At 47.3% G+C, this 12016-nt stretch overlaps 1 protein-coding gene across 10 annotated transcripts in view; it reads right to left on the minus strand.

Moving 5' to 3' along the window:
• The window catches only part of PKNOX2 (PBX/knotted 1 homeobox 2), a 267831-nt gene that overhangs the window by 22427 nt on the left and 233388 nt on the right, over positions 1 to 12016 (minus strand). For all 10 annotated transcript variants that reach the window (XM_081261555.1, XM_081261559.1, XM_081261558.1 and 7 more), the window contains 3 exons: positions 1574 to 1703; positions 1021 to 1118; positions 107 to 226 (listed from right to left, as the gene is read on the minus strand). In XM_081261555.1, coding sequence (XP_081117681.1) covers positions 107 to 226; positions 1021 to 1118; positions 1574 to 1703 — 348 coding nt within the window. The remainder of the gene's footprint in view (positions 1 to 106; positions 227 to 1020; positions 1119 to 1573; positions 1704 to 12016) is intronic.

The raw sequence follows: 12016 nt of genomic DNA on the forward strand, positions 1-12016 counted from the left end.
CCTATCACCCTCTCTGAGGCCATGCCCTGCAGGTCTGGAGATGACATCAGTCTGGCATCCTCAATGTGACCCCCCACCCCCGCCATACACATTCACACACACTCACCATGAGATGTTGGAAGAGCCAAGAACGCATTATATTGGTGGCATGTTTGGGCAAGACTCCTCGTTTGTTCTTAGACTTCTTATCCTCATTGTCCAGGAGGGAGGTGAGGTCAAGGTTAACCTTCAGGGCATGTGGAGAAAAAGCCAGCTGGGGACCTGTTGCCTTAGAGATGGCAGGCTCTCCTAGCCAACTCCCTTTCCCAACTCATTCCCAGGACCCTGGGAAGGTCACCTCTCCCTCTCCTCCCACATCAGCCCCTCAGAGAAAGAAGATGAGGCTTGGGGTGAGGGGAGAAGAGAAGGAGAAAGAAAAGCTGGAGGGGAGGAAGGAGAGAGGGAGGTGAGAAAAGATAGAAGAAACAAGACCATGCAGAGAGTATGGAAGATATCAATTTGCTATAAACCATTTAATAGTGATTAGCATTTCTGTGATAATTTAGAGTTAGCAAAGCACTTTCCTATCCATCGCCCTGGTTAATCCTCCAACAACCCTGTAGGAGGTTGGGCTGTGTGCAGTTGGTTATTAATCCCCCCTTTATTGATAAGAACTTTGAGGCTCAGAGAGGTTAGGAGACCTATTCAAGATCACAGAATTAATGTCAGATCTTGTGCCTCTGACTTAGATCTTTCTATAGATCTATACTCTACACCACCAAGCTACAGAGAGGCTTGATCTGGAGACTAGGAATAGGAAGTGCAGGATCCTTTGATAACTAGGGAAGCAGCAAAATCCCAGGAGCTGATAAAAACTTTACCAGACCCAGCTTCTTATCTGTAAAGTAGGGATAATGATACCTTTTGAGGAACAGTGAGGATTAAATGAATTTACTTGTGTAAAGTGCCTCACAGCTAGTATGCATTCAGAAGTGCCCTCCTCTCACCCATGCACATATACACACATTTACACACACTCACCTGTGTGTTCTGGATCTGGATGGCTCCTTGGGGGATTGCTTGAGTGACCACCTGACCCTGGGAGGTTACCATGGTAACCGGTTGGTATAAGGCTCCACCTGAGGAGACAACCAGCTTTTGGGTCCCCTGCCATAGGGTGGGAGGAGAGAAGGCAAGCAGGATCCCAATTTGCTTGGCACTGATATGTGAAGACCCTCTGCTCAGCAGCCCTGGGGCAGTGAGGCATGTTTCTTCCACTTGTAGGGGAGGAGTATGTGGGCTGGGAGAATGGTGTCCAGAGTTAGAGCAGAGCCTCTGGTGGGAAGTGTTTGGGGGAAGAGAAAATAGCCTTACTAAGTCTTACAGGAAGGGAAGCATGAGAATTTGACCCAAATTTGTTCCAACCCATCCCAATCAGGTCTTAGTGCCAACCATTTGCAGAACACTGTAGTCCAGAAACAGCTGGAAGCCCTTCCCTTAGCACAGGACATGCCCTGATCCTGGGATTCCTTAGGGGCCACCCTTCTCCCCTGGTGCTCCCCATGATCCCCAGCTCCGTATTCTCTGCACTGACCTGACACGACTTGTGAGTTGACGGTTGTCATGGCGATGTTGCCTTGCTGGAGCGCTGAGGCTGGGACCACAATCCCCTGGGGGTTATTGGAGACACCAGACATGGAATTGGGGGAATTCTGCAGGAGGTCCTGGTAGAAAGGAAGGCGTGATTTGTGACAATGTCCCAGACAGCTTAGATGGTTCAGGTCCCAGATCTCCCTCTTCTCTGTCCCCATCTTGCCTTCCCTCTGCTCTCCTTTCTGCTCCTCCCCAGCCCTGAATCCAGAAAGCAATTCCCTTGGCTTACAGAAAGAGTAAGAAGCCTCAGTATTTAAAAAACAGATAAAACCCAAACCCAAAAGGCAACAATGGCCATCCATTTAACTATTCTGTTCCTCTGACAACTTGAGGCACAAATTGTCCCCTAAACCAGTAGGTCTCACCTAGATTACATTTTGGAAATTCCAGTGATGATGTGTGGGATCCAGCCCCAGAGATTATTATTTAATGGGTAAGGGGTGTGTCCTGGACTTTGGGGTTTTAAAACTCCCCAGGTGTAGCCATGGCTGAGGACTGAGTTCCATCCTCAGCATCTACTTATTCCTCAAATTCAACAGTGCCAGAAGTGTTCCCTCGCCCTTCTTTTTCCCAGTGCCTCTCTTCTTCACAATCTTTAGCACATATCTTAGACTTCATAATAGGCACAAAGCACCCTCCAGTATTTTATTTTATTTACATTTTTAAGGTGCTGGAGATGGAACCCAGGGCCTTGCCTATGCCAGGCAAGCACTCTAGCACTGAGCTACACCTGCTGCCCTCCAACTTTTACCTTTGTAACCTTAACCCCAGCACATTGTTCTAAAATGCTTGTTTAAAAAATAATAAGATACTGGGGAATGATAGTGGCCAAATTATATTGCTATATCAGGTGCACAAATGAATATGCAACAACAAATCCCACCATTATATGTAATTATAATGCACCAATAAAAATGTGGAAAAAATAAAAAATAGTAATAAAAAATAAAAAACAACCTCAGCATAACTTGTCTTATATAAGCCTCAACTTTATTGCCTTCAGCATATCATGAATTCTTTCTTTTCTTTTCCTCAGGCTCCCAACACAGAATTCCCTTTGCCCTTCACTGTTAACCAGTAGACAGTCCGTGGTTTGTTTTTGCAGTAGTCAAGGCAGCTAAGAAGACAATTTTTTCTGGTCCCCTTTTCCTCTCATCATTTAACACTTGAGAAAGAACCTTGAACTTGATGTTAAGGAACCTGACAACAAGTGAGGCTTGGCTGTAGGCCTCGGGAGAAATGGGCCTCCTTTTCTGGGGAACCTACACAAGATTCTGGGCCTCAGAGAGTTTGAAAAAAGGGACCCAGATGTGTGAGAAGTCAGTGTCTCTAGATTTGGAGAAAGTAAGAAAGGTAGGGAATGAGAGAGAGAAGAAGGAGGCTTGAGAGGGACCCTCCTGGGTCTCTTGCTCCTCCCAGTCACAATTCTTTATCTGAAAAACAGGGCTTGAACCAGTTAACAGGTCCAATGGCCACATAGGCTGACATTTCAAAGCTCAAATGCTACAGTCATAGGCATGAACTGCAAAGATTTAGAAACAGCAAAGCAGTCAAGAAAATAGACTAAATGAGGTGGTTGGGGAGATGACTCCAGCTTCCTAGCTTTTGTTTCAAGACTGGAAGAAACCTGGGTCCTCAGTCTCCAGGGAAAGTCTAGAATTTGAAATGAGAAGACACCTGTGTTTGGAAGAAACCTTGAGCCAATGATTGCCAACCTGTAGTGTCAGACAAAGGGAAAGCGTCACAAGGCACAGTACAGCGAGTTTCCTCCCAGATCCTGGCACTGAGAATTGGCAGAACTCCCTAGGATATGGAAGTAGGTGCTGGTTTCTATATCTCACTGGATTATGCTGATGAAATCCCCTTTGGCATCTGCTCCCAACTAACCTTTTTTTCTTGCCCTGCTGGACTATTCCTGGCCTGAGGACTGGAGAACTAGCACCTATAAATACACAGTACCAGGAGAACTGGAGTGGAGCCCTCCTACCTCCCACCTGCCTCATGGACCTTTGGGTCCCACTACTCACTCCTCCTGGTGAATGAAGCAGGAGGGAGCCTTGCTTCTATTATTGGCTCACCTCTCCCACTGTGACCTTAGGAAAGGGAGAGGGCAGCTCTTTCCTTGGCTTCCCCTTGCTGGGACTCTGCAGAGCTTCCTAACCAATGAGGTTCATTATTTGAGTCAAAACTCTTGGCCTGGTTATTCATGCAGTTGGAGTCTAAAATTGGGCCAGACATGTAGACACCTAAGAAATTGTAAGAGCCCCTTACAGATACCACATATCCAACTCCCTGAAGTACAAATAAGAAACTGAGATTTAGAGGCTTCAGGGACTTGCAAAAGGTCATACAGTGGGTCAACAGCAACAGGACTACAGCACAGCTCTCCTTTAGCCACAGATACTAAACACCTGCCTTGTGCTGGATTCTGGTATACAAGGGGCCTCCTTGAACCCTAGTCACTGAGGGCAAGGGGAACAGATAAGAATAATCCTAAAGAAGTCCAAAGCAGCATGTAGGCCAGAGAAAAGGCACTGAGTTTGGGAATCTAGGCATGATGCTTCTTTCTATGGGCTTCACCTCCTCCTTTATAAAATGGGTTGGCCCAGTGCTGCCATTCAGGAGCCCTTGAGGTCTGAGGTTTTAGTCATGAGGTTCCTCCAAGTTTGAGCTCCATCATTCCAAAACCCCAACCAACCATTCTCACGGACTGTAAACCAGTCCTGATGTTATTTGAAACTGAAGCAAACTTGCAAAGTAAATTGAAGTGAGGAATGGGATCCTCCATGCCACTCACCCTAAAGCCAATGGAACTGACTGCTCAATACTCTGAAAGCATCCATACTATGGCGCTCCTCTTTTGGTAGACACATTTGAAAATTTTAAGCATAAAGAGTTGTCTTAGACTTTCTTCACCCCCAAAAACGTATCCAGAAAGGTTAGGAAATTTCAGGCAAAGTCAGTAACATAAATACAAGATGTGTCCCTTGGGATTTAACCAACATACAGTCTTCCAGCCAAAGACAGAAGGGTGAGATAGCACCTGGATAATTCATCTGCTTATTCAAACTCTGGTTGGTTCTCTACCCTGTGGCTTGGACAAGTTCCATGCCAGCTCACCCGGTTTAGGTAACTGAAGACAATTTATGCATTGGATGAGATCCTTCTCTCTCCTTCCACTTCTTCCTCTTCTCTGGATCTTTGGTTGGGAGGTTCTGAGAGACAGCCAAATTGTATCAGCAAAGGAATGGAATGGAAAACTTCAGGGATAGAGACCAAAGTTAGGGTCAGGGCTGGCCATATCTTAGCTGGAGTGAGAAAGAGGAAAGAAATCCTCACATATCAGAAGTCTAGGCAAACAGTATTCTTCCCTTACCTCTGCAAGATGGAACTGTTTCCCAAACCTCCTGAGCTGTGGCGTGGGGTGTTTATAAAGACAAGGATTCACAGGGCCAGTAATCAGATGCTCAGCCAGCTATAGTTTTTAAAACCACCCTTGGTCGGCCCCAAAGATCATAAGGGTCTGAATATTACCTACTTACTATGTACACTTTATATCAGCATTCTTTGGCAACACTATTTCATGTTAATCTTTCCATCACCTTATGGGTTCAGAGGGAGAGATTATTCCACTTTTCTGAAGAGGAAATGAGGTTCAGAGAATGGAAGTGACTTCCCAGAGGCACATAGCTGAGCCTCAAATGTAGATTCTTTGGCTCTGAGTGTGGGATGGATGTTCACAGAGAAAGGAAACAAGCTCTGGGGTCAGTTGGACAAGTTGTAGTGCAAGCACAGTGCCTGGCACACTTAGCTATCCCATAATTTATTTTCTACTTCCTTTGGCTGAGGTTATTCAAATAGGGAGTAGGATAGCAGGGACTAAAAACCTGTCTTAGAAATCCTAGAGCCACTCAGGATTTTAGCAACAGAAGTAGTTCAGCCGAGTTTGCACAGCCGGTCAGAGTGGCACAAATCTTGCCACATGTCCCCTTCAGCCATGCCTCCTTGCCTAAGATGCTCTTCAACTCCCATGCCAAGCCCCATAATTCTAAGTGTATCCCCTGTCTCAAACTACTTCCAAGACACATGCAGCTGCAATTTCAAGACGAGCCTTTGTCCCTAGCTCCACAGAATGGCGATAGGGCAGTTCCAAATCTTCAGGAAGATGTCTTTTCTGAAGAAAGGAGCTACCTGGTAGCAGCCGCTGGGAAAGAATCTGTTGGCTAAGCAAACAGTGCTCGGCAGCTTCCCCTGGAGGCTTATCAGACTCCAAATCCAGGTGCATGTTGCTCTGCCTGGATCCAAATACAGCCACTTCCTTCTAGGCTTCTTAGCACCCATAAAGAGGTGAGAAGCACATCTGGTAAGTTTTAGTGACATTTTCCAGCATCTAGAGTCTCAAGTCCCTGCTTGAATTGTCCAGGACCCAAGGAGTGAGATCTGGTTATCCTGCCCAAGAACTCCTCGCCTCGTCCCATCAGGAACTTGGTATGGTGTCCCTCTGCCTAAAGCCTGGATACTAGATGTAAACCCACAATCTGTGCTCCACAGGCTCCCCGGATGTCACACACTCTTATTCCCCCTGTGCTGTTTGCTTGAGACACAGAAACAAATTGTAAGAAAGGGCCATGGGTTTAGAAGAGTGGAGCATGCCTGCTTCTGGAGGGTGACCCACTGGCCTACCTCAACACCCTGGTCCTGGGCCTGCTGTATGAGTTTTATTTCAAATCTCATTTTTGTAACTTAGAAGTTATTATTCAGAAATTATGATTAAGAAACAGGAAGGGCTCGAGGATGACTTTTAGAAGTTAGAGGGCTGCGGGGCACACATGAACTGACAGAGGCTGTGGACTCAGACATCGGTCTGATGTCATTTACCAGGAAGAGTTGTCCCTCTGTGAGGCATCATTCTTCACTGTTAACAGGGAAAGGTTAAGCTAAACTACCCAGGGAGACTTTGAATTTCCACTCAAAGAAGCAATTTCTGGAAGAAACCAAGATGGGATGAAAAATGAAAGAATGAAAAAAAAAAGTTTCCCTTGGAGCTATTTGCAATAGTTGGAATTTTATCTTACCAGGATGCCCGTGAAACAGGGGAATGAACTGAATGGCCTTGCAAAGGTCCTTGCAGCTGAGGATTGTGGCAAAACCAATGTCATTCCCTAGTGGGGGCAGCGCAGAGGAGTAGGGCCTGGGGCCAGCACCTGCCATCCCCACCCTGGCCACTAGGGGTCTCTGCTGATCCACCACCTCAACCCACAGAAGGAAGGCTTTGGGGCTAAGTTGCCTGGGTTGGGGGAAGGGCGGGGGTGGGTTCAGAGTGCCCCACTTCTGCTGGAGGATCTGTCCCTACCTAGGGCATTAATACAGGCCATCCTCTTGGCTCTTCAGGGCTCCCTCTCTGCCCTACACACCAAACACACACTAGAATGGTTCTCTTTTTTATGTAGGTGTCCTCTTGCCTTAGCTTAGTCACAAGGTTTTTTGAGGGAAAGAAGGATCTTTCTTTGACACCCCCGAAACTGCCCAACACAATGTTAAGTGCATGGTGGATGCTTTATAAGTACATGACCTCACTGGGATGCGGCCTGGAAGGGTAGACGTGTCAGTGCACACACACACAACTTAGATGAGTGGGGAGGTTGTTCCTGTCCCCAGACACCCTTTCTGGCAGAGTTCTCTGTTCTAGCAGAGCTGGAGTCCTGTCTTAGACCAAGAAAAGCTAGGTTCGCAAACTCAGGGAAGCCAAGCTCATATAAACAAGCCACCTAATCCTGTCCTGGTCCCACTCCTGTTGGGGGCTTTACTCTCAAGAGAAAGGCAGCTCAGCCTGTGGGGACAAGCAGCAGCTGCTGCTCTTAAGGAACATTCCTTCTCGGAAGAAGAGAAACTCTCAGGTTTCACTGGCCTGGCGGGAAGGACCGCCTCTTGGTCTCCAGGCCCCCTGACTGGAGGGCTGGGGGCTAGGAACCAGCTAAAGGAACAGCTTTAACGCCTATGAACAGAGAACTAGGTAGTTCGAACTCAACTTCTTGTCACTTTGGTTTGGGCTGTGCCCTTTCCATCCTTTCAACGTAGGTCACCTTTCCTTCCCTTCCCCTACCTGGTCTTGAAACTCATAGGTCAAGTTCTTAAGATGCTCGTCCATGGGCAGAACCTCTAGACCCACAACCCCACTACCCCATACCAACTCTGAAAATGCAAGACTGCTATAGGTCAATAGACAAGCCCTACTTTCCCAGGGAGGGATGTGCTGATTAGCCCACTTCCTATTCTCTTAAGGAGTCACAGAGCTGAAAAACCAGTTGTATCTGGATTGCAAAACCCAGCATTCAAAATTGTGCTCACATTGTCCCCCTCTATCCCCCACTTCCAATCTATCTGCTATTTCTTACTCCCTAGCAACTGGTTTCTTCATCTCTATTTCCTGAATTCCTATGCTATAGCCAGGCAGGGTCATCCCTCCCCACTTGGGACCCAGGACCCCTGTTGTCATTGTGTCAGAAAAAGTATCACCATATGGCAAGAAGAATGTAGGTTTTGGAGTAACCCACCCTCATGGCACATAACTGTAATCCCAACTACACAGGAGGATGAAGCAGGAGGATTGCAAGTTCAAGACCAGTCTGAGCAAATTAGTTAGGTCCTATCTCAGAATAAAAACTTTAAAAGTCTGGGAATGTAACTTAGTGGTAGGGGGCTCAGTGGAAAAGCATCCAGTAAAGCAAAAAAAAACTGGAGTGACCAACCCTAGACTGCCACTTATTAGGTCCATGAACTTGAGCCAGTACCTACTTCCTCTCAGTTTCTTTTTTGGGGGTGTAAAATGGAGAAAATATGTACATCTTGAAGCCCTTTGTGAAGATCAAATAACATATTATATGTAAAGCACCTATTATGTTGATAAGTTTGAGACTGCACAGGATGGGGGGAGGCTCAATCAATGTTGATGGTCTTCCCTTTCTTCTCTGAGAGCCTGCCTGGGTGTATGGCTCAGTGGTGGAACCCTTGCCTAGAATGTTCAAGGCCTGGGTTCAGTCTCCAGCACTAAAATAATTAATTAAAAAAAGAAAAAAGCTCTGATATAGTTCTTCTTTGAGCTATACAAGATGTGGCTATTCAGTTAACTTGTCCCCCAATGTGTCTCTAGCCCTGATCCATTGTCTATATTCTTCACTTTAAAATCTTAGCAGCTGACCACCATGATCAGCCCCAAAATATAGCCTCCTCATAAATTTGGCTGCAAGATACTCCTGATTCTACATTGAGGTCAGGGGCTGTACCATGTCCATCTTTACATCCCTGGAGGCTCTGCAAGTACTTGAATGAATGCAGGATGCATAGATGAACAGTGACAGCTTCACCTTCCACTATCTACTCTTTGGGGATTCTGAAAGGCTGTGCTCCTCACCTTCTCCCGGACTTCTTGCAGCACTGGAAACACTCAGCTTTAGACATACTAATAGGGCTATTACCTCTCCCAAGCCCACCTAAAAGACCTCCTTCTCCAGGAAGCCCTCCCAAGGCCAGTGAATCTGCAGCTTCTCCCATCACAGTGAGCAAAATGCGGCTGTTGGCCTTTCTAGTCCGTACTGAGGTTTGTATGGGCAGAAACAAACCTGGCCATGAAGATGTGTGGACCAGAGGTCAGGCCTGGGCTCTCACTTGGGAGACCTATCAGGGCAACTCCTATCTCACATGTGGTCTGCTCAGTCTGGAGGGCCTTCCTGCAACCCCTTTCACCACCTCTTCAGTTGCTTCTTTCCTCCTCTTTTTCCTTACTCTGGGCTTTCTGTGGCTGATGTCATTTATTTAGACTTCCAGGTATGACTCACAGCTCCCTCTCCCTGATACTGGGAGCTCCTCCTGGACTATTCACGTGTGTTCTCACAGGACCTAGCATTGTGCATACAGTAAGTATCCCTGATGCTTGGTGACTGAATGAACTGTGGCTCAGTCTGATTCGCCTGTAATAGAGCTGAGTCTAAATCTCTATGGAGAAAGAGGGATGAATTTCAGGCCAAATTAGTACTTGATCGAGCAAGGCAGGAGTTAGACTCTCTCTAGTGAAATAGTTTAGTTTGTGCCCTCTAGGAAGGACAGGAGAACCCAGAGTAGCAGTCTACAATGAGTGTTCTGGGTACTGAGGAGGCTGCCCCTGCAAGAAGCCAGGGTGCGGGCAGGATGGGATGGCTTCCTAGGGAGGTGGAAAGAACTAGCTGTGTTGAAAGCTAGCTTAAATCCTTTGAAACTGTTTCAGTTTTACTGCTTCCCACCTCCATTCCACCCCCACAGAGAAAACCCACATATAGAAGTGGAAGGCAAGCAGGGAACACTCCAAACCCCACAGAGCTCGCGGGAAGATACAACATGGCATCTGGGAGTGGGGCAACCAATTGGAAGACAAAAATGTCTCCCACTTTGCCACACAAGGCTGGGTGATTAGCACACAGGGAAAACTATGAGCCAGCAGTTTGCAACAAAGCTGGCAGGCAGCCGGGATGTTGATCCCAAGGATCATGTTCCAGAGGGCAGACACCCCTCCTCAGGCTGGGCTGGTGCTCAGAGCAGCTATTTCAGGCTGGGGGGATTAAGGTCGGAGCATGACGAATGTGCGGCACACGCATGCGCACACCACACACGCTCATTGCCTCCCTCCTTTCGGTGTGGGCTCCTGAGACCAGTCTACCACATGGAAAGTCTCTGGACCAGTCCTTTGAGAGCAGAAGATCTCCTTCTTTGGAGAACCCATGCAAGCCCCCGCCCTACCTCAGTGACCAGGGAGCAGGGATGTGGATGGACAGCATAGGACTACTCACTTTCTCTTCCCCCACGTGCCTACACAGTGCACTGAGCCCAATTCGGTCATCCTCTCACTATTGCTGCCTGCTCCTCTTTCTGTCGCTTTCTTCCTTAGAGTCATCTCCCTTTTCCTCCGTCTGTTTGGATTCCTGTCTCTTTCTCTTCTTGTCCAATACTTCAGCCTGGCCCTCCCTCCCTCCTGAATATTGGCCCCTATATTTGTCTTTGCTCCCCTTTCTCTTTCTTCCGATTTTCCCCCCTACTTTGGATTCCTCCCCCCACAGCCCCCACTTCATTACCTCTCTCAACAAATACTTGCTGGTGGTGGATCATGCACACCTTGTGCACGGTCGGGATCCTAAGGGAAAGTACAATAAGACTCCGAAGGAATGAGCCCATTTTTAAGAGAATATTAGCAAGTGGAAGCCTGGGCCACTGTCTTTAGATCTGCAATAAAGTGATTTGGTGATTTTAAACATATAAAATACTGTCTCAACTAAAAACAAACAAACAAACAAAAAACCCCTGTTGTTTAGAAAAGGAAAATGAAACTGACATAAATGTCCATCATCTAAAGTCACATGTGATGTGACTCATCAGGGCTCAATGAGTTTGGCAGCCAGTTGAGAGAAGGAAAAGTCCATTCTAGATGGGGGATCAGCGAGACCTCCAAAGGTTTAGCCTTGCCACTGCCCTTGGGTAGAGTCTGGTTTCACTCTGCAGAGAGAGGTGTGTCAGAGGGAAGTGTTCCCTGAACAAACTGGCATGGAAAAGAAGTTTGTTCAGGGAAGAAGGCTGAGGCTGGATTTAGGAGGGTCTTGGATGTCAGTTAGGTAGATGTGAAAACTTAGAGTGGCTTTAGGACGACAATCCAGCAGCGGGAACTTAATAAGTGTGTTGGTGTGAAGCGGGGCTGAAGGATGGCCAGGTAAGACAGGAGGGCGGGTCAGGACAGCAGCAGATGTACAATTACCTTATTTACCCACTGAAGCCTGAGTGAAGGAGGCAGTGGCAATCAGAGAAAATGAAAAAAGACAGTTTGAGAAATACCAAGTAGGAATGCCTTACTAAGTGTCCTTTTTTTTGCCCAATTGTCTGAGTTCCTCTTTCCCTGCAGATCAGAGGCCTTTCTGCAGGCTTACCCCAGGGCCAGCCTCACCCTCAGGCAGGGATCTGATGCTCTCAGGGATAGGAATCAAATTCTTCCCTCTTTCCTCAAAGCTTAGAGGAACTGAATACCGGCATTCCCGGGAAGGCTGATTTTTGCGGGAAGCATCTCACAGTCCACTGTCCCCTTCTCCAAAAACCCCACTCCTCCCACAGCCTTGCTTGTCAGACTCAGACCCCCTAACCCTGAGGGGGCCACTGTGGCTGCTAAGCCCTCTGCCCCCCTTCCTTCCTCCACTACCTTGGTACACCCCCAACTCCAGAGCTCAAGGTAGAGTCAGATGGCCCAGGAGGGGAAATCTGGTGCCTCTCCAAGGACCTGATTATTTCCAAAGACTTGTGCTAATTTTCTGATATGATCCTCACATCTCTGTGAGGCACTAAATCCTCATTACTTTTCCTGACCGATGCATTC

This window comes from Spermophilus citellus (assembly GCF_964194105.1).
Source record: "Spermophilus citellus genome assembly, chromosome: 2".
Taxonomy (NCBI): domain Eukaryota; kingdom Metazoa; phylum Chordata; class Mammalia; order Rodentia; family Sciuridae; genus Spermophilus; species Spermophilus citellus.